This window comes from Lontra canadensis, unplaced genomic scaffold (assembly GCF_010015895.1).
Source record: "Lontra canadensis isolate GAN:19392208 unplaced genomic scaffold, GSC_riverotter_1.0 scaffold74, whole genome shotgun sequence".
Taxonomy (NCBI): domain Eukaryota; kingdom Metazoa; phylum Chordata; class Mammalia; order Carnivora; family Mustelidae; genus Lontra; species Lontra canadensis.
This window is the reverse complement of record NW_022631068.1, coordinates 4,167,778-4,190,413: the sequence shown is the minus strand read 5'-3', so window position 1 is coordinate 4,190,413 and position 22,636 is coordinate 4,167,778. Positions and strand designations below refer to the sequence as shown.

At 48.3% G+C, this 22,636-nt stretch overlaps 1 protein-coding gene across 3 annotated transcripts in view; it reads right to left on the bottom strand.

Moving 5' to 3' along the window:
- Window positions 1-22,636, bottom strand: part of NAV2 (neuron navigator 2) — a 382,063-nt gene that overhangs the window by 41,598 nt on the left and 317,829 nt on the right. For all 3 annotated transcript variants that reach the window (XM_032881202.1, XM_032881203.1, XM_032881204.1), the window contains 8 exons: window positions 20,573-21,040; window positions 19,874-19,939; window positions 18,447-18,491; window positions 15,685-15,845; window positions 14,090-14,278; window positions 7,234-7,286; window positions 2,158-2,181; window positions 1,968-2,042 (listed from right to left, as the gene is read on the bottom strand). In XM_032881202.1, coding sequence (XP_032737093.1) covers window positions 1,968-2,042; window positions 2,158-2,181; window positions 7,234-7,286; window positions 14,090-14,278; window positions 15,685-15,845; window positions 18,447-18,491; window positions 19,874-19,939; window positions 20,573-21,040 — 1,081 coding nt within the window. The remainder of the gene's footprint in view (window positions 1-1,967; window positions 2,043-2,157; window positions 2,182-7,233; window positions 7,287-14,089; window positions 14,279-15,684; window positions 15,846-18,446; window positions 18,492-19,873; window positions 19,940-20,572; window positions 21,041-22,636) is intronic.

Genomic DNA, 22,636 nt, shown 5'->3' with positions numbered 1-22,636 from the left:
CTCCCTGTGTCTCTCTCTGTCAAATAAATAAATAAAATCTTAATTCAGATCTCCCAGCAATTTCTGATGTTCTGCTACTGACGATGGAAGCAGCAGAGAGAAGACAGACGGATAACGAAACACGTAATGGCCTGATATGGGAGGGTGAGAAAATAATGCAAAGACTCCCAGAAATGTGAGAGCACTCAGGAGCATGAACAGTGAGAGAAGTTACGAGTTATTGAGCTCGTCATTAAGGTCAAGTACTCCACAAGGTACTTTGCGCACAGACTTTAAAGAGAACTGGTTTCCTTCCATTGGCTCAGGCTTCAGCAGGAATGACCTGGGCAAGAACTGCAGGTAAAATGATTCATTGGAGTATTGATTGACTCAGCTTCCTGGTCCAGAGAAGACAGCCTTTTGAAGTTGCCCTTCATTCTAACAGCATATTATGGGGTCGTGCAGGCTGCTTTGGGACAGGTTCAGACACAGGTGTTTGTGGTCTCAGACCAGGCCGTGTGCTCCAGGCAGGATGCCCTGCCTCAGGGGCATCTCCACACCTTCCAAACCTCAGGCTCCGGCCTCTGAAGGGCAACCCTCACCGGCCCACAGCTCTGCAGTGGGGCTACTTTGCAGACCTCAAGTCTCTGTTTTCACTCTGACCCTCTGATCTTATAACTACGCCACAGTCAGGAAGCTTCATGAAGAGCAAACCAAACTGCCTCACTGCTCTGCTTAAAACACACCAATGGGGCAGCGGGGGTGGGGGTGGGGCCCTCAGTGGGTTAAAGCCTCTGCCTTCGGCTCAGGTCATGATCTCAGGGTCCCGGGATCGAGCCCCACATTGGGCTCTCTGCTCAGCAGCGAGCCTGCTTCTCCCCCCTCTCTCTGCCTGCCTCTCTGCCTACTTGTGATGTCTCTCTGTCAAATAAATAAATAAAATCTTAAAACAACAACAACACACACACACACACACACACCAATGAAGCTCTACTTCCTTTAGCCCGAACTGTCCGCCTAAGAGCTGAGAACCTCCATGATATGCGACGGACCTGCCCCTAGATTTCCTTCGATGCCTCACCTCACCTCCCCTCCCCTCTTCCTTCTCCCCTTGCCTCTTCCCCATATCCAAGCCATAGATTCTAATTATACACTGAGCTACTTACGGTTTCTAAATGCGCTAAGCTCTTCACCCTGGGCTTCTGCACAAATACATTTTGCACACTAGTGAGAATGCTGCCTTTCCACACATCCTCCCCTACACAGCATCCCCCAGATGTCACCTCCTCCAGGAAGCCTTTCCTGACCTCCCCCTCCCCCACCACGAGACTGAGCTAGGTGATCCTCCTTACACATTCCCACAATCTTCTCCCTTTATCTCTCTCTCTGAACAGTTATCATGTCATAGCTAAACAGTTCTGTCTCTCTGCGGCACCACAGAAAGCACACGAAGAGGACAGTGACTGTGCCTGCTTTGCTGCTGAACCCACGGTGCCCGAGGCACAGTTGGCACTCAAACAGTTGTTGAATTCAATGCTAGCTGGCAGCATTTCCTGAACACGTACTTGTGGGTCTTATAATTATAGAACAGTCAGCTATTTATTTGGAGCCTTGGATTTCTTTTATTTTTTCCCCCCCCCGAAGATGAAAAGTTTCAGAAAGAGAAAAAAAAGGGAAACGAACGTTCCTGAGCCCTTAACGTATTCCAGTACTGACCACGTGACAACCCAGAGAGCAGACGCTTACCATCCACCATCGCACAAATGAGCCAATACAGGCTCAGAGGCTCAAAGATGCTGCGTGGAGCCCAGAGCCGCTCAGAGCCTGAGTGGAAGCTCACAAGGCTAAAGCCACGCCCCTCCCACGGTACTGTTCCCACGGTACTGCTCCCACGGTACTCGGGGGCAGGCGGCCCTGACGGCCCGTCAGAAGAGAGCAGGGGCTGCCCGCCCCCCCCACCGTGGCTACCACCCTGTATCTGTACTCACATTTGCGGTCAGCTGCGTGGTCAAAGCTGAAACCTTCTCCTGCGAGGCATCCAGCTCCCGCCGCAGTTTGCGAATCTAAAGGTTGGCAAGGGACAGAGTTACTTGCTTTAAGAGCCCGTTCCCAGGTTGAGGGGGGCGAAGTAGTGGATAATAGCAAAGGAGGGAATGCAACCAGCAAACTGATCCTTACCTCAGACTGGCACTTTTCTTCGGGCTGTAAGGAAATCATAAGGGAAATTAGAGATCAGCTGAGGAACAAAGAATGGGGCAATGCAGTCGGTGGGGAACACCCGATTTGGATGCTTACAGCAGTCCCCAAAAGTTAGGAGTTTCTTTCCTGGTGTATTTTTCTGGATAAACTGGTTCGGTTAATTTGACCAATGAGAAAGGCCAAACAGGAAGAGCATATGATTATAAGAAATTAGGAAGGATGAGAACAACAGTGCAATTATTTTGGCTGTGAGGAGCCCCCCTGCTCCCGTGTGGAGATGATACAGTCAGGTGCTCTGGAGAAGGCATGACAAGAAGGGATGAACCAGGGACAGATGCCCTAATTTAGCGAATAAATGTACAGGTTCAAAAACATCCCAGGCCACACTGGGGACAACGTACACTAAAGAATTACCAGTCATTCATCTGAATTTGTAATGTGACTGGGCGCTCCTAGAGGGAGGACTGCTCATGGGTTAACCACCGGTTTTACCCCTCCCTCTCTTCTGTCTGAGGTGCTGCCCCAGGAGCAGCAGGAAGGCCTCCCAAGTGAGGGAGGCTGGGAGCCCCCAGCAGCCAGCCAACTGACTCCCCAGGCTGTGTGGATCTTCCCGCCGCCCCACCTCACGGCCCCCAGTTACCTGTGACTCTGGGAGGTATGGGTGCAGCCTGTGGGCCCTCTTACTGGGAGAGTCTCCCATCCTGGGGCTGTGTCTGTGGTGACACAGACACCTGCCAGCCAGGGACTACAAGGCTACCTCTCTCCTTCCATAGGGGGAACCGACAACAAAGGGGAACCTTTCTTTCATTCTCTTGCGGTTCTGCCCGGGGCCCATAAAAAAAGACACCCCCACATTCTGGGCAATGTTGGAAGGATTCCTACCTTCTGTCCATCCCTCCATTCACGCTTCCCTGGGGGTGGGGCAGTGACTTGGGAGCCAGACAGGCAAGTGAAGATCAGTAAAGACTCTGTTTTATCCTTGGGTCCTAGACCAACTGGATTGGTCCAATCCAATCAATCCTATCAGCTACTAGTGACAAACCCATCACTTTAAAAAATCAGCATCTTACCCTGGTGTCTACTTCTCCATTAGCTCAGAATGTGAGTAATTACCCCCCCCCCCACAGACCCTACATCCACCAGATGCAGCAGGTGGGAGGTGGTTCCTGCCTGCTTTCCCTTCTTCCCCTGCTCCCTACCCCACTGCCCAGACTCCTGATGCTGCCCAGGGGGGTCCTCCCTCAAGCTGGCTTCTAACAACAGCAACTGGTTTTTAGGAATACTGGGGCCAAACCACTTAATCCTTGCAACAGCCCTACAGAGTAGGTCCGTATTCTTTCTGAGGCACAGAGAGGTCAGACCTTGCCTAACGTCACACAGCTGGACAATCTCATCTAAGAAATGTTTTCGGGAGAACGCTGGGAGAGTTCCAGGGCTCACTCTTCCCTCTCTGGAAATATTCATCTATCCCTCTTTGCCCATCTAGGTGTTCATCTCTTCATGTCCACTACTACCACCTATCAAAATTTATGGATTTTCTACTACGTGTCAGGCACTGTGTTAAGAAGCCGGGGTACAGGGGTGACCATGACCGCCAAGTCCCTCACCTCCTATAGTAGGTGGCATTTATTGAATGCTTACCACATGCCACTCTTCTAAGCCCTTTCCTTTCATTATTCATTTAATCCTCGTAACAACCTCCTGAGCAGGTACTAATACTATTCACTCACATTTTGCAGATGAGGAAACTGAAGCACAGGGAGGTTGAATAATTTGCCCATGGTCCCAGCTGTTAAGATGCAGAGCTGGGATTGGATCCATGGTAGTCTGGCTCTAGAGTCTATGATCTTAACAAGAACATTCTCCTTCTTTTACTACAGTTACATTCTCACGGAGGCCTTCCCGAAATCGGGCCCCTGAACTTCTGAGTCTGATCCAAAGGAGAAAGTTAATGGTGAGAACGTCATGGCAATCTAACATTTGGGAGGCTAGCGGAGGTCTGTAAGCAGGCTGAACCATCCAAGTAGGATGAGCCCTACTTCTAAACACTTACGTCCATGGGCCCAACACTCCTTCTCATACCTCTGCCACCATCTGTCATTCTGCCCATTTGTCTCTAGGTCTGGGCCCCTGTTCTCAAGAGCAGCCTGGAAAATCCTATATTTTGTATCTTACCCCCAGCTGCTGTTCTTCTGTGCCTCTGGGAACTCTAAGTGAGGTTGGAGCCTCCCTCCATTCAGGAGATCTCCTGAGAGCGCAACTGCTGCTCTCTACCACTTAAGAAAGCCAGTCCAAGGCCAGATGGGGCCCCTTAGAGTTTCTCGACTCCAAGGGTTGGCACTGACTTCTCCATGGTATCTGTTCACCAACATGTTGCCTTTTCTTTCCTTCGTAATTAAAATTTCAGGCAATTTTTAGCCAGGATGAGCGTTCTTGAATATCCAGAAATTACATAGATATCAGGGGAAAAACCCATTATCAATCATCCAATAAGAACCTTTAAGACACTCAGCCATTAAACAGACTCTTTGGTCTGGGCTGGGGGCAGCTTAGGAAACACAACCATCTTGTTTTAGACAAGAAATGACTGGTTCACCTTAACATTTACAAAGGTGCCTGAGTTTTAGAATTCTATCATTGCCAAGTGGCTAATAAGACAGAAGGGACCCCATGTCCATGCTGGGTGGTACCTATGTAGCCAGATACAGTTTGGAATCTGCAAACTACTCGAGCGTGAAAACGTTTAAATGTTAGGCTATTTCTTATAAAAGTCTGCAGAAGTAACCTATATGCTCAGAGAAGGCACAGGTAAAAGGAGACCCTTCAACTCAGCAAATGTCAGAAGTTGTGGGCAGCCCTGAGATGCCACAGACCCCCAACAGCAAGGACAAAACTGACGACACCTGGAACAATTAGGTCATTTGTACAAAGTCAAACAGTGAGAAAAAAACGAAGACGGGGCCCTGGGTCTCTTGCTATCTGGTTAAACACGAAACTGAATACTATTCCTAGGTCTTTGGTAATGTGTGAATTTACATCAATCCAGAAAGAATCATTTGAAATTTCCTGTCCACACACCCAGAATAGGAGCTACGGAAAGGCTCCTGAGGATAAGACCTTGCAATGATTTGCATGAAGGCACCGTGGCCAGAAAATGCCAGGGATGGCTTCCTGCATCTGAATTCTCACAGTGGGAGCAGCTCATATTCTTTCCCTCCTAGGCTGGCTGATGTAGGCCAGGCCCTGTTTTCCACTCTTCCAAGAACAACTGGCCCTCTCTGTGTTGACAGGAAACTCTGGGAGCTCCACTGGGAAAACAAGGGGCTCGGGCACAGCGATGTCTGCCGTAGTGGCTCTGTACCAACCCTGTGACTGTAGAGTCCCACAACCCAACGTGTTCTTGGGTGCCTCTGGCCTCAGAAGCCTTCAGCAGCAGGCTCCTCTCTCCACCTACATCTCATCCTTGGGGCTTAGCCTAGAGCCCGGCACAGACCGAGGGCCAGTAAATCCTGTTTAAGAAGTAAATCTAGGTTTGAAAGTACCATCTTGGCACCCATGTCACCAATTTTCCCTCTTGAAGAAAGGACTTAACGTATGGGCTAGCTGACAGAAGGTCACCTCTACGTTTTCTTCGTAGACAACGGCTTCAGTGATATCTAAGAAATGAAAGAGCGAGGGTTCTGTGATGACACTTCAGACCAGATGACTGGCTGAGGAAGGAGGTTTTCTGGAGGTGGAGGGGCAAGGTGGGTAGGAGCAGAAGAGATCATTTCAAGGTCCTTCAAGTCAGACCATGTCAGCAATCCCTGAAGTCTGTTTACTCGCTACAGGCCTACGAAAGAAGAGTCAGGCCCTAGTCTCTCTCGCTGGATTCTGGGATGGCCTTTAGCTTCTAAGGGGCCATATACAGTTTGTCCTGCTACATACACGTAGCTCAGGAACCCGGCACTACCAAAAAGTGAATTACTAAAACATCTGTCCTCCAAGGAATGAAGAGCTAAAGAATTTCCAATTCTCAATTAATGAAATGATTTTTTCTCCTATAGGAATTCCCAAAGTAAGGTTTCTAAGATAAACAGTTACGCACATAGCTACACACATAGCTATAAAAAAAAGCAAGCACCCCCGAACAAATCCAGAACCGTATTTGATTCCATGTGGATTTGCTCAGCAGAGCACTCACAGAAGCTGGCCAACACCGACGACAGCCAGCGCCTGCTCTGCGCTGTGTGCACTGCCCTGGGTGCTTCACGGGTGTTTTCTTATCTTATTCAAGCCTTTTTTTTTTTAAATTTTTTTATTTTTTATAAACATATATTTTTTCCCCAGGGGTACAGGTCTGTGAATCGCCAGGTTTACACACTTCACAGCACTCACCATAGCACATACCCTCCCCAATGTCCATAACCCCCCCAAACCCCCTCCCCCCATCAACCCTCAGTTTGTTTTGTGAGATTAAGAGTCACTTATGGTTTGTCTTCCTCCCAATCCTATCTTGTTTCATTTATTCTTCTCCTACCCCCTTATCTCATGTTGCATCTCCACTTCCTCATATTCAAGCCTATTTTTTGAACACCTACTACGTGCTTGGCTTTGTTCCAAACGCTAAGGAATAAAAACGGGAAAAGTCCTTGTCATCAAGTTGTAGCTCAATGTCATCTTCCCAACAGTAAATCCACAAGCTCCGCAAGCTAAGGGCTGCTATTCTCTCTGCTTGACAGATAAAGAAACTGAGGCAGACAGAAGTTGTTCAAGGCCTTTCTTTCCTAAGGCTAACAGCAGGTGGCCAAGGCTTCTCACACGTTCTAACTAGTTCCCACCCAAAGCGCAATGCCACTCTAACAAAGGAGTCAGTTCCTGATTCACTGGTTGAGACGTTAACAATTCGTAGCTGTTTGTGAATTTCAAATCTTACTCCCTGATGAATCAGGCCCCTTACGAGGGAGATACTTTCTCTAGGAGAAACAATTTCATTTTATATTTTATTCTTGACATACATGAGAAAGGAGCCCCAGTTCTCACGGTCATAGCCACATAGCATTGATTTATACTCACTGTAGAATAAATTGATGATGTGCTGGAAACCAAGGACAGCGAGGATCCGTGTACTATTAAAAAAAAGAAAAGAAAAAAAAAGGTAAATTGCACAGCTGGCAACTATGGAGCCAAAGAGGGAGAGAGGAGGAGAAACTAAGCACTATGGGATACTACCAGGTAACTTCATCTCACTTTGACCCATCTTTTCCTGGTTTGGCAATAGGTCAGAGTCAAATAAGGAATAATTTGCAAGGGGAGTCTCTTTTCCTTTCCCCCCTTTCCCCCCCTACAACCTCTTCATAATTTTTCCCCCATGAAAATAATACATGATTACTAAGTAAAAATGTTCAAGTATGGAGAAGTGTTAAGAAAACATATTCACTGCCACAACCCACACGACTCATAATTCTATTACCCACAGGCAACCTGTAACCTTTTCTATCCCAGCACATTTTACTCCTTTCCTTCTCTCTCATTCCATTCTTCTGCCATCCATGACTTTTCTCTCATGTATTCCTCTAGGGATGAGATTGTGCTGCATACATGTTGTCTACCCTGCTAGCTTCTGTCACCTGTGTATGCACAAAGATGAGCCCATTATCATGAACACAGGAGGCTGGCTGTTGGCCATAGTCAACTCATTCTAGAAGACCATGTGGTAGAACACTTGCTCAGAAAACATTATCTACTGAAGACATTCTTCTTTTGATTTCTACCACGTGTACAAAAGGACAATCAAGTGGTGTCCTCTTTTCTGTCTCTGATTGGTTCTTTGGACTCAGAACCATCTTCATACCTGCTTCGCACCCCTTCCTGCCCCCAGCCAGTGGAGTTATTTTATTATTTCTCTGTAATTTTAAATCATGGTCTTTTCTAGGACTAAGTATTCTAACGCACTTCTCTTTCTGGGAACCAGATGCTTTAACAACATTTTCTTAGTAATCTCTCGACAACTTTTTGAAAGACAAAAAATGTGCCTGTGGAGACATCAGAGATGTTTAATTGGGCACAGCTTTCCTGACCACAAGTCGAATGCTCTACCCCCACACTAGCTATCCTCTGTGGTCTGAGAGTGGGAGGCTTGGGAATAACTTTCCACGTGCACTAAAAGGCTTGCCCTTACCACCCAAGAAGTGAACTCAACTTGGATCAGCTTTGAGCAGAAGCTACTTGCCCATGAGATACCTGACGAAAAGCTCAGCCCACCACCCAGGTGCCTCCACACTGTCTTCCCATAAACCTCCTGACTTCCTGCTCTTCCTTTACGTGCTCCCATCCCATTCAGAACCCTGCACTTTTCTCTCGAGCATGCCCCGCCTAGCACTTGGCCTCCACAGAGTGTCTGCCTGTACAGTTCCCTTTGTTTTGGATGCTTCTCATTTCTGCCTGTCCAAATCACTGGGCTCAGCTCAAACAACGCCTTTCCATGAAGCCTTCCCTCCGTTCCCTGCCTGCCTACACCGGATACACGCCCTCCCCCTCTGAACCCACACAGTTCTTGACTTGCCTGCCTGGCCCTCCTCTCTCCTGGAAGGTGCCTGCTCTTCTGAGGTTATGGCTACACCATCACTCACATCCACTTTCCTTAGGAACACTAAGGTTTGAGATCTTTTCCTCCATTCTGCTGCCATCCATGACTTTTCTGGCCCTTGCCCCATAAGAAATCAGTTTATGGCATAAATGGTCAATAATGGCTTCCAGTGTTCATACGTAGACACACCAGCAGACGCCTCTCATGCCCCAAATGAGTGGCTTAATGTTCTAAAGGGGTTAAGGTACTCTAGCCCCATGAGACGGGCAGTAGGGGCAGATTATACTGGAGGCCAAATGGGGGAAGAGACATGAGTAACATGCAGCCACCCTCTAGCTTTTTTTTTCATCTGGCCCCACATCTTTCCATCACACCACCTGCTCAGCCAGCACAGGGCTGCCATGTGGGACTAGTCTGCTGGAAAATGGAAGTTGGTCTCTTCTATCTCTCCAGCTCATCTGCACAGACTTAGAGACACTGCCCTCAGCAATACCTCAGTGCAGGCCTGGGGCCGCCGGTAAAGAGCGCAACTGGCAGGCTCCTATGGAGGTAATTCTTCTTCCCTGTAATTAACTCCTCTCACTAGGTAAATAGCAACAGCAAGGCCGTGGTCCAAAGAAAGACTCCTTGATTTCCAGAGTCAGCTCCAAACTGAATGTGGCTTGCCTGAACCATTGCAGTGGGCCTTACTCCAAGTGAGCTGAACCAAATCAGAGCCTGGGTTATGTGTCTTGGATACTTCTGGACAGCAAAAGGCACAGAAGACTTACAAAGCCAGAATGGCAAAATCACACCATGCATTTTCTGCCCTATACCTATATCTTTAAAATTCTGAAGCTATGTTGGGCGCCTGGGTGGCTCAGTGGCTTAAAGCCTCTGCGTTCGGCTCAGGTCATGATCCTAGGATCCTGGGATCGAGTCCCACTCGGGCTCTCTGCTCAGCGGGGAACCTGTTTCCCTTCCTCTTTCTCTGTCTGCTTGTGATCTCTGTCTGTCAAATAAATAAATAAAAATCTTTCTAAATAAATAAATAAAATAAAACAAAATTCTGAAGCTATGAAGAACCACAGAGACTTGTCTAGGCCATCTCTGCACCTGAGGAATCCGAAACCCAGAAAGGTTAACTGGTCTGCTTAAGGTCACCCAGCATTCAGGAACAGGATCTGCTGACCAGAAGTATGGAGACTGTTTTGCCCTTAAGAGACCTGATTTGGGGGCACCTGGGTGGCTCAGAGGGGTAAGCCTCTGCCTTCGGCTCAGATCATGATCTCGGGGTCCTGGGATTGAGCCCCACATCAGGCTCTCTGCTCAGCAGGGAGTCTGCTTCCTCCTCTCTCTCTGCCTGCCACTCTGCCTACTTGTGATCTCTCTGTGTCAAATAAATAAATAAAATCTTTAAAAAAAAAAAAAGTGAGAGACCTGATTTAGGAGTTTCTGATGGTTGTTTTTTGTTTTTGTTTTCATTTTTTGTTTTTTTTGGTAAAGCCTTTTGGTTTGTTTTAGAATGGTTTCCCCAGCCACTCATCGAATCTACACAGACACAAAGCTGGCACCAAATGAGCAAACAACTGCATGTTTGAGAAAAACACGATTCACCCCTGCCCAAGGTACAGGTGGTGATAGGTACATGCTCTAGACAGAATGAAACAACTGGGCATCCCAAAGGCCTCGATGCATCTTGCATGTATCTCCAGCTTCGTACTTATCAAAGCATTTTCTCAAGTGTACTACTGTTGGAAGTGAGAATTTGTAGGTGATAGTCCCAGACAGGGCAGGAGTTCCCACTACTAACACACAACAGAATAAATTAAGACCCAGAGAGGCTAAGTGATATGGCCAAGAACACACAGCCTGTTAGGAGCAGAGACAGGCTTGGAGGCATATAGCCTAGTTCTCACACCACTGCTGATACTCTCAGAGGTGCTACCAGTGAGAAGGATGCCCGGTTCTGATGGCTGGTGGACCACCCTCTGAACCAGCAAAGGAAGCAGAACTGAAAACAGAAAACACGCTGATGAAGGACCAGTCCGCCTCACAGAGGTAAGAAAGCCCAGCTGTGACCTAGACAGAGTCAGATGTCAAGGTAGGACTGAACAGGAAAACAGAGGGCTGAAAATCTAGAGTTTGGCACCGAGTCCTGGCTGCACACAGTCCCCAAGGCATTTCTCTGGCCTCAACTTTGCCATAAATAAAACAGGGATAATGGCCCTTGGGGAGAAAGAGAAAACAAAACCTGACAATTACAATGGCTACCACTGCTTGAACACTGACTATAAACCTCTTTGGAAGTCATTTTGCATGAGATGCTTTCTGTGGATTTATCTCACCTAATCTTCACTTCAATCCTCTGAAGCAGGCACAATTATTTTCTACCTTTTAGTGAACAGGAAATAGGCTGAGCAGTGTCAAGTCCTTTCCCCAAGTCTAGCAGCAGACGTGCCAGGATTTCAATCACAGGTACAACTCAGGTGCTAGAAACCCAAGTGAGTTGCAAAAAAAATATATTTATTTATTAAGAAGCTGCTCTGTTCCTATGGATTCCATATGAACTGCTTAAGATTGCACTAGCAATTAGGGATGACTGGTAAAGTCCCCGGGCAAAGACATCCATTTTCAAAATGCCTCAAGCATCTCCCTAAATGTACGCTATTAAAGTTGACTTTAAGATTGCATAATGCATCTGATGGAAATTAATTTACCTGAAATAACTTTGAAAGGTTGCATCTGGGCCATGGCTGTACCTAATCTACATATTTATGACTCCCACTTCCTTCAAAATGGAAAGTGCTAATTAAATCCCACAGAAACCTCCCCCACGTCTTTGTGCTAATTCTTCAATTTCTCTCCTGCTTTCTGGTATATGACGTACCTAACTGACTCTCACACAGAGGTTCTGTCTTGTCCAAACATGAGTTGTAAAATTTTCCCCGTTTCTCCAACTCTGGGATTTATAAATTCAAAATGGGAAGAACAGCTTTCACCCAATGGAATGAAAAGCATCTAACTGCATGAGCTCTGTCTTGTCTTTGTAATGCAATAGCCCTGGAAGAAGTAAAAGCAATTCGATGCAAAATTCCCCAAAAGATGAAAATGGTATGCGCTCATCGTGTATATCGACAGCAGTCCCTACCCCCTACCCGCCAAACCTGATTTTTACCTCTGCCCTTCAGTCCACGTCACCATGAATCATTAGGGTTTACAAAAGTCTAGACACTTCTTGTGGGCAAGCATTTTTTATCAATGTCACTTTGACATCCCAGATATCCCACGGTGGTGCTGCCTGACAGCTTGATTCCAGATGGAATAAAGGAAAGTTCTCTGACGATGAGACTGTAATGGTCCCGCATCTTTATGAGGCGAAGTGTGCTTGTTTGGACAAATCTCGGTCCTGAACACGGTTGACTCAGGCACACACACGACACAGAAGATGAGTGTGACCCAGGACGTGTTCCATATGTGAGTCGTCACGAGGCGGGCTGGGGAGTGCTCTGCGGCCATGGTTGGCTGGCACACGGACTAGGAAAAAGTTCGAGACCAGCTGCCTATGCCTTTACCTTCGGGTAACCTGCGCGTTGCTCTGAGGGACCCAGGTGGTTAAAGCACGCACTTCTAGCTCTTAAATCCAGCCGAACACTCTGGGTAACTCCTGCTCTACCCCTCCTCGATCCTCTGTCCTAGCAGGTACCCATACGTGGATTTGCAGACTTGCTCACTGTGCTCACCGGGTGCAGGGGACACGTAAATCAGGGTGAAGGGAGGGACGTTGCTAGGAAGATGGACCAGAGGGCAAGTGCCCTGTAACTAAACCCTTTACTCTTTCTCTAAGCAAGTACACTGGGCAATAGTGGAAGACTTTATTCTGTTTCTTTCCCTCTCAGTTTGTTTAGGGATTTCTTTAAACAAGACAAGTTCAGGGGCACCTGGGTGGCTCAGTCAGTTAAGCATCTGCCTTCAGCTCAGGTCATGATTCTCAAGTCCCAGGACTGAGTCCCGCACAGGGCTCTCTGCTCAGTGGGGAGCCTACTTCTCCCCCTGCCTGCCATTCCCCCTGCTTGTGCTCTCTCTCTCAAATAAATAAAGTCTTTAAAAAAACAAAAATAAAACAAGACAAGTTTGTTCTCTCCTCCCAGGAGGTGGCTGTGATACTATTTTCCCACTCTCACAGGGGCTGGGGCCAGAGTGAAGCACCCATGACCCCCTCGACATTCTCCCGCATTCTCGTCTGTCACTGGCAAAAAAGGCACAACAAGGGCTACGGCCATAGCCTGGGCTCCAATTGCTCTGAGAGTCCCGAGCCTCTGGCTGGGGAGTCCCAGCTGCCAGGACCTCACTGCTGACGCTGAGTCTACAGGCTAGGACATGTAATGACATTACCGGGTGAACGTTTATATCTACCATTGAATTCTCATAATTCCATGAGCTGGGTACTATTACATTCTCATTTTGTCAGTAAAAAAAAACAAAAAAACAAAAAAACAAAAAAAACAAACCAGAGGCACAGGGAGGTTAAGTAACTTGTCCTCTTGGATCATCTACTAAAGAAGCGGGGGAGCCGGAACAAAAACCCTGGTAGTGTTACTCCATAGTTTTAACTATTAGTCAATGAGTACTGACTCCAATGTCCTATCATTCCCATCTTCGGGAAGCTTTTCAGGGGTGGGGCTGTCCCTCCACAGGGTTTTGACTGCTTGCTTCTCTAGCTCCCACCCTGAGCTGAAGGAACAAAGGGAAAGAGAGATGAACCAAGTTAGGAAGACGCTGGCAACAATGCCCACAGCTACTTTCTCCCAACATTCTGATTAAAATGAACAAAACATAAAAATCCGACCCCAAATATTCTGTTAATGAGAAAAGAAGGAAAAGGGCATACCTGAAGGAAAAGGGTGTCACTGAATAAAGTTAAAAAAAACCTGGTGCTTGAGAAATAGAAAATTCTGGAGTGGAGTAGAGAGGCCGGCTGCCCGCAGGCCCCTGGAGCTACACGGGTACGTTAGCCCAAGGAAATGAACTAACTCTCCAGAAACTCAGTCTGCCAAGACAGTGAGCCGGCAGCTGAACCTCAAGATGGAGGCTCATGCCAAGAAGTTGTGGCCTGAGTCCAAGAGGGAGAAGCCTAGAGTAGAACATGGTCCACTCCAAGTTCACTCGAGTTTCTTCAGCAGCCTCTTCCCCCCATGAGGTGAATGAACAACCAGACCCCGCTACTCAGAGTTCCCCAGTCCCAACCCCCAGAGTGAGAGAGAGAGCTGGGAGCACTTCCAGGTGGGCTCTCAGCTTGCAAATGTGGTACGGAGGGCCATTCACCCCAACGCAGGACCTGAGACGGTAACCCTCCTTGCTTGCCTTCTTCAAATCCATCCCGGAAGGAGCCCGAGCGGCTCATGGTTCTGCTCTTCTCGTCCAGGGACACGGAGCTATTCCGGAATCTGCTATCAGTGTACGGGTCATACTGCCCATCGGCATTGGAGAGGCTGTGGGTCCTCAGCATGGTTGGGTTGGACAAGCTCATCTGGGTAACGGTGGTGGGACTCGCTGGAAAAGAAAGGAAGGGGACTGAAAGGTGGGAAATTCATGTCTCTCTTCAAATCCTAGATGCGGATGACGAGGGGACGGATTAGTATCAGCCATATCTGTCCCTGCCAACTTCCCTCCCTAGTCTGGTTTCTAGAAGGCTATCACATCCACATTTAAATAAAACACGGAGAGCTAAAAATAAGGGAGGAAAGGTGGGTCATTTCCAAAGCAAGTCTCTGGGCCTCAGCTTTCCAACTTGGCACGTTCCGACAAGCCAGTGTCACCTTCCAGGCATGAGCTAATTACTCCCTGGGCTCATCTGGATCAACTCCCTCTAAAGCCAAAGCCCAAAATAGTCCAACCGGGCTTTTGATCAGATGGGAAGCATTTGTGCATGACAAGAAACTCCTGCCTCAAAGAGTTATGGCTGGGAGAGAACAACATGAACACAGGTCTCACTGCCTCCAATGGGGCATGCTTGTAATGGCGCCTAAAGAGCTTCAGGGCAAAGGGGCACCTCCCCTCCACCTTGGCCCGAACAGGCTTTTTTTTATTAAAGTCCTGTCCATGTCAATAACATACAGTATTTCCAAAGTATCTATCTGTTAATTAAAAAGGAAAAGTGAAGCCTTACTTGATGATAAGCCACATCTGTTCTTAAAGAAGCCGTGTTTATTATTCACAATAATCAGAAAAGGCCTCCCTTCTAAAGAGCAAGATGAGAGTGGGCAGGATTTTCCCTCCATCAGTCTTTTAGGGCTCAGCTCCCATTCTTCCTGGTAATTCTAGCCAGGACGGATCTTCCCTTTTCCTAACTATATATAATACCTGCTACCTGATCATTGTTGGTTTTTACACAGTTTCATATAAAGCTTTGGATTGTTCTCTTATCCTGATTACGAGTCTGTGTGGGTGTGTTTGTCTCTCTGAAAAAGAATCCATTAACATGTCAGCAGGGGCTGTCTTACAAATTCGTTTCCTTTCCCCACTGTGCCAGTCAAAGCATTATGTCAGTAGTAGGCATTTCCAAGAATACGTGTTCACTCAAAACCGGATCTTTATTTTCCAGCTTAATAGAGCCATGCAGAGGACCAGACACGGGGTATGCTACAACTTTATAGATATAAACCTACATCTTTAGAAGTCTTAGAAACAATACATTCTTCTCAAAAGTAGAATGGTTTGCTCTTTACTATAACCCTACCTACACCAACCACATAAATAAATTACTGATAAGAGTACCCAAACCTTTTCTCTTCTCTCTCTTTTGCTATTACTTCCCTATAATCAAGTTCCATTGCTAAAGGCTCATCAACATGGAGGGCTTGACCACTTGGCGATGACCACAGGCCGCTTTCAAAATACTAGATTAACCTCTGCCCCCCAGGGCTGATTCCCACAGCTAACTGTCAGTGGCTACTCACCAAGCTGGGAGAAGTTGAATCTCGTTCCCGAGGGAGATGTGACGCTGGAGCCAGAGGAGAAAGGGGAATTGGCAGCGGGGTCCTGCAGGCCTCCTGCAGAGTGGGACCGTAACCATTCTTTTGCGTCTTCTTGGGTGCGAAGCTGGGAGGTGGGAGTATACCTGGATAGACAGAAATTATGCTGGGATCAACTGTGAACAACACTTATGAACGTGAACTCCGGGGAGCTGATGATAAATAGATGAAAAAAAAAAAAAAAAAGAGCCAAAGATGATGTTTAAAAAAAAAAAAAAATCACATCAGTACATATCCTGAAACTTATGAAGTTTCTCCAAACCTTTTTTACTACTTGGCTGCCTTTGGGGAAAACTCCAATTCTTTTTAGTGCAGAGGATAAAGGGAGCAAGATCGGTAAATGCTCAAAGGAGCCGTCCCTGGGCGTATCTGTAACATGTTGATTCATGATAGTGTCATTTCAAAGCCCCCACCTTGATGGGGCCGGAGCAGCAGAAGGAGTTGCTGTCAGAGCTTCGAGGGAGTTTTAATTCAATAGCTCATGGCAGCCGCATTCTCGGGCACATGTAAGTGGCCGCGAGTCCCAGCGAATCAGAAACCAGACGCGACAGAAGGCGTGACGACATTGCCACTGTGTTCGCTGCAACGAAGCCTCGGTAAGTCTCCGTAACAGGAACCCCAAATCACTGGGTGCCACAGACGTCACGGGACCCATCTCCTCACTTATTACATAAAAGGTCTGGCAATGGTGTATTCAAGGTCCCCTTTGTGCCGGGTGCCTGCACAGGCATCTCGACAACACCTCCCACCCACCTGGCCATGCAGAGTCTACTATCCCCATTTTACACTGCATGGAGGGGAGGGCCTGCCTCATATCACTTGGTGACATTTCACCCATTTTACATCTGATTCCAAAATCCATGCTCTTCTCATCATGCCCACAGGCAGCATCTCAAATTTCTGAAGTGCCCCGTGGCCAGAGTACCTCTGGACTTACACACAGATTACTGTGGGGTGACTACTAATTATGGAACCAGAGGGATTCTCTGGACTCGAGAAGAAGAGCTGCTGGTATCTTGGCATTGTGCGTGAATGTGTGGGGTGGGAGGAGCTAGGAGGGACAGGCAGAGTGTATCTGCTGTAGGTGATGGACATACAATTTTCTGGGTCCCATCAATTGCATGAAGATAGCCTAGCACGTATCTCTATTCTGAAATTAAAAAAAAACAATTTAGGGGCACCTGGGTGGCTCAGTGGGTTAAAGCCTCTGCCTTTGGCTCAGGTCATGATCTCAGGTTCCTGGGATTGAGCCCCGTGTCGGGCTCTCTGCTCAGCAGGGAGCCTGCTTCCCCTTCTCTCTGCCTGCCTCTCTGCCTACCTGTGATTTTTCTCTCTGTGTCAAATAAATAAAAATCTTAAAAAAAAAATTAAAGCTACACCATTTTGATAGAACAGATCCACTGGGGGGAAAAATATATATATATATATACATACATACATATAATTTAAAAATGTTATTCTTTAGAGGGATTAGCTTCCTAGATAATTACACTTTGGAGGCAAGAGTAGGGCCTCAATGTCAAACTCATCTTGGGAGTGGCCATGAACTGAGTATTATTAGTCTGAAGCCCTCAGAGGCAAGAAGAAAACCGTGAAGCACAAAAGGCCTTTGCCAACCCCTCCCTCTATGGCCACAGTGCTGAACTTCCTCCCGTAGGACGACTGTTGGGGCATTTTCAATACTCTTATTCTTAGATTCTCAGAATTGGCTTTCCCCGAGTCCCTACTGAAAGGCAGCATTGATACCTACCTCACATTATTGCTCAAAATGCTCTCAGCCTTAAGAGCTGCAGGTTATTAACCACAGACATACATGACAGCAATGAAACATTTCATTCCGAGTTCCCTTTTTTTTTTTTTTGCGAAAGCACTTAATGCCTAGTGCAGTGTGAAGCAAATGCTATGAAGAACGAGGTGTTTAAAGAGCAGGGGAAATGACAGCAGCAACCGTCATACAGTAGGACCATGGGGCAGGCGTTAGTCCCTCTGGTTGGCAAAAGGGAAGGAGATGGCGTGAGCAACGATGACTTATGGCATCTTGCTTAACCAGGACTTGCACCAAAAATGAGCCACGACTTAACGATAAATGGAAGGACATTCCTTCCCGGTAGTCTTTTCTTTATACCAAAGCCAATCATCATACCCGTTGTCTTGTTGGGCATTGAAAACCGACACAATTTTCAATGAGATACTTATAGGAAAGACAAAGCGCCTGTCTTTAGTAATTTTCGATGGCCCCTAAAGTTGAATCTTTTCCAACTTAGGGAGATTTATTTCTCTTCTTTGCCATGTCCTGGCTAACCAACGTGCCCTAAGTCACGTTCTTTCTTTTGGAAGACAGCTGTGAACAGAATGGTCAGGGTGAAGAGCTCACTGCTGGAACCCCGTGGTCCCAGGACAGGCAGTCTCTGCTCTCTGGGTTTGCCAAGGGGTATTCTTCATGAGATGGCTTTCGCCATAATAAGCCTGAAAAAGCACAGCCTCTGCCCAAGCAAAAAAGCCAACAGATGGAGCGATGAGAATGAGAGGGTGCCAGGGGAGCCCCTGTTTCAGAAGTCCTGCTGCGGTGGCCAAAGCGGGGACCCCACCCCAGCCCAGCCCTCACCCCTCCCCCAGCCATGAGGGTCACGCAGCCAAGCCCCAAAGCCACACCAGATGGTACGGACGGAAGGAGGAAGCGCAGATACCTGAGTCCTTTTTTAGGCAAAGTGTTCCTATCAAGGTGCGGGTCACTGTAGGGAAGTTAAAACAAAAATGAGAACTTCAGAGAAGCACAGGGAAAGCAGGCAAGGGAAGGAGGGAGAGGCTAAGGAGGGGCCGGAGATCTGGAGCAAGAGACTCACGGCACCAGGGAGTGCTCCCTTCTATCCAGCTGCACATGCAAGACATCCACATCCACGGAAAACAAGAGACACCTGATCCGGGGCCTGACCGACCCCAGCGCACACCCCAAGGCACCAGGAGGCCCGAGACATCCACTGGACCCCAAACTTCCTCTTTTGTCACAGATGCAAAGCAAAACTCAGGGGCTGCCCCAGGTTGAAGCAGAGCCCACACCTGCTGCTGCCCAGTCACCCAGGCTTGCACCAGCACCCCTGCTTCTTGGAGAGAGAGATGCCAGCACCCCTGCATCTGACCCTCCCCAAATGCCATTGACGATGACTCCATGTGAGAGAAGGGACTTGCGGGAGGGTGTCAAGAGGCCAGCAGTCTGCATATTTGGAATTCACCTGGAACAACATGAATTCCCCGTCCCTCTTAGTTTGGTGTAGCTTGGTGAGCACCCCTGTGCGGGCAGGTTTCAACTTGCCTGCTGATAAAGTCAAGGCATTTGGATTTCCAAAGAACAAGGTTTTAAAGGCTTGGTCTGTGAGTCTGACAAAAACAAAGTTTTTGCCACGGACGGGGTGAAGGGGATTTTCATTAATTATTTTTTCCTAGCACAAAACAACATCTGGTTGTTGTATTTGGCCAAGCTGAGGCTCCCCAACAAACTGGAGGTCAGTATCCATCTCTGAGGCCCACCCACAGGGCAGCTAGGGGCAAGCGAGCCTCTAAGTTCACAGAGCCTCACCCCTCCATGTCCTCTTTTTCACAATCATTCCAGGAAATGGGCACACAGAACACAACAGCCTGCGAGACGCACCAGCCAAACAGCAGGAAAGGATTTTCTGGAAGGGAAGGGAGCCAGCTGCGTGGGGAGTAGGGGCAGGGGAGACAAAGGTGAGGGCCCCGCTGCACAGTGGGTGGGAGATCATTTCTGGGCTGGGAGGGGGAGGGGAGAGAGAGGGAAGAAAGGGTAGGGAGCTGGGAAGCAGGAGCATGCCACAGGAGGGCAGAGATGCAAGGGAGGGTGTCTGCTGCCCCAGTTCAAGCGGTTGAGCTTCCTTCCCAAGCTGGGGAGGGACGGGCTGGCCCAACTCCACCGCATCTAGGGCTGGGGTGGACAGTGGAGCAGACCCTCTCTGGCATGTCTGGGGTCACAGCGTACAGCAGAGCCACGAACACAAGCGGCAGCCTCAGGCCAACAGCCTCACACAAGACGTCTGGCTTGACACGGATGGGCAGAGGAACCTGGAGGCTTGGTGGGCTCCCAGGCCTACAATGTCATTACCTGTCCTGCTTCCTGGGCAGAGTACTTCTGCAGAACTTAGGGCTAGCAGCAGGGGAAGAGAGAGGGCTAGAAGTCCAGGCAGGTAGAAAATAAGAGAAGGAACATTAGATGGGAAGAAAAGGGAGGGGTCGGACACACACAATGATTAGAACATTTTTTTTTCTCATTCCCAACACGCATCCCGGCGTTCTGGCCTACATGGAGAACAAGACACACAGCACGCTGTGGTGAAATCCAGGGCTCTGAGGCTGCTTTGAGTGTCTCGATCACTCTGGCTGGTAGCCCTTTAATAGGAGGGTGCCTGTCGTGACACCCACCAAGTCCACCCCACTGCCTAGAAACGTCTCCTGCCACCTGCTCTGCCTTCACAATGACAAGGGTGGGGGGGACGAGCAGCTGATGAATGAACAGGATAAAATGGAAGGACCTCCAAGGAGGAATGCCATTTCCAACGGGAGCATTAAATCTGCAGCCCTCCCTCCGCCGCCGCCAGCAGCTCCAAGCACGGAGAATAACCGCGATGGAAAAGGTAACAGAAATGTAATTCCATCCCAGCCTGGCTTCCCCATGGAAAAGACAGCAGTGGTTAGAAAGAGCGCACTCTCCCAGGCAAAGGGGAACGAACATTTGGGATTCCTAACATAAACCCTTTGACTTGCGGGAGGGTCTCTCCGAGAGATATAGGCGCACGGCACCAACCTCTCCGACAGCGTGGTCTTCACGCTGTTGGTTCTGACGAAGGGAGTCAGGGAGTCGTCCTTAGAGGAGGTGATGAGGCCCGTGGAGGAATTGTGACTCAGCCCCCCTCCGCTGCTGAGGGAGATGTCAATGGACTCGCAGCTGGTGTGAAGGCTGCTGACAGACTGGAAGCCCAGGCCATCCTTGCTGAGCGCGGACGAGCTGCTGGCATTGGTGCCCCAGGTGAGGCTATTGGAAGGGCCTGAGTGGGCTGAGCTGGGGCTGGAGGCTAGAGGAGACTGGTTGATATCCAGATTCTTGCTGTAGAGAGGACTGCTGCTTCCGCTGCTCAGGACGCCACTGCCCGAGGGGGACTCTAAGTTACCTTGCTGGGCCGAGGTGGCATGAGGATTGGAGATCACCACTGAGTTTTTCATGGTGTCTGCTGTGGCAATGGGCACTTGCTTGGTAGGCTTCCCACCAAAGAGTCTGTGAAGAGACAAAGGGTTGTGCAGGTTGAACAGCCAGCAACAAGGGGTGCCGAGCTGTTAACGGTGGGGCACAAGTACAGGAGCGCTAAAAATCCTGGGGAGGGGCACAGTCATTGCTACTGAAATGGCTAATGGCGCTCTGCTGGGAAAGGACGCCATGCAGGGGCCCAGACACCAGTGTCTCCCAAGGCTCCAGCTTTAAGTTCGAGGCTGTAGCTGAGACCCTTAGGGCCACATGGGATAATTTTCAATAAGCCTAGCCATGGTGGTCCCAGATCTTGCTTCCCTTCATTTCCATAAATAGGGTAACTAGAAAATTGCCCCAGCCCCAAAACATCTAGAGGAAAAGATCTATCTTAATCATCTTTGTATCTGAGACCCCAGGCACAAAGCAGGTACTCAGTTCAGTTCCAAAGGTTTCAGTTGTTTGGTCTTTAAGAATGACATGAACTGATCAGGAAGACGAGTCTAGATCTGGATTGGGGGGGAGCCTGGGAAAAGTATCTTCCCGGATTTCTCTTCAAGTGATGGCCCATCTGTAAGATGGGAGGCTAGTCCTACCCAAGGATCTACACAGAAATCTTGCCGGGGCATGAGATGTAAGAGCAGATGCACTGGGTCTTGGGGACAGAAATGTCATTCCATGTCATCCCCCCACTGATGACCGGAAATGTGTTGTCAGCAAAACAGGGAATGGCCCATGGGTCTCTCTCTTCATTTGGCAACAGGACTCTCTGTGAAGAATGACAGAACAGTGTTAAAGTCCAAGGATGGGGACATGCTCTAGCAATGCAAGTCATTCCATCCACCAAACCCTGCTGGAATGTGCATCTCTGGAGGGACAAAACCACGACCTATCTTGAGAGGCAGGTTGCCTTGCACCCAGCTACTCCGTGGTAGGAGTCTCATCTTTGTTCTCTCCCAGGAGTCCTTACAAATCCCAATTATTGTAAAAACAAACATACGCACACATAACTAATCCTCACTACGATATCTGGTAACAGATTAGAAAATACTTTTTTGGGGCACCTGGGTGGTGCAGTGGGTTAAGCGTCTGCCTTTGGCTCAGATCATGATCACAGGGTCCTGGGATCGAGCCCCGCATTGGGCTCTCTGCTCAGCAGGGAGCCTGCTTCCCCCTTTCTCTCTCTCTGCCTGCCTCTCTGCCTACTTGTGATCTCTCTCCCTCTGTCAAATAAATAAATAAAATCTTTATTCAAAAAAAAAAGAAAGAAAATACTTTTTTGCCTGATGACAACCAAAGAATGAGATATCCTCTGGTAGAATCTTGGCTTTGGCGTGCTTACATACTTCCAGTAACAGGAAGCTCCCTACTTCTAAGGGTAACTCACTCCACTGTCAAGCCCTTTCAATCACTAGAAAACCAAAATCCTATGCATCTTCTTTGTTGCTTGTTGCCCCTAATTCTCCTCCATGTAACTACGCAGAAAAAGCCCAGGCTTTTGTCTGCTGGTCCCTCCCGTCATTTGAAGAGCGCGATCACTGGATCTAAGATTTCTCTTCTCTGCACTAAGGCACAAAGAAGAAATTGAGAACACCTCCTAATGATTTAGGAAAAATGTAATTAACAGGA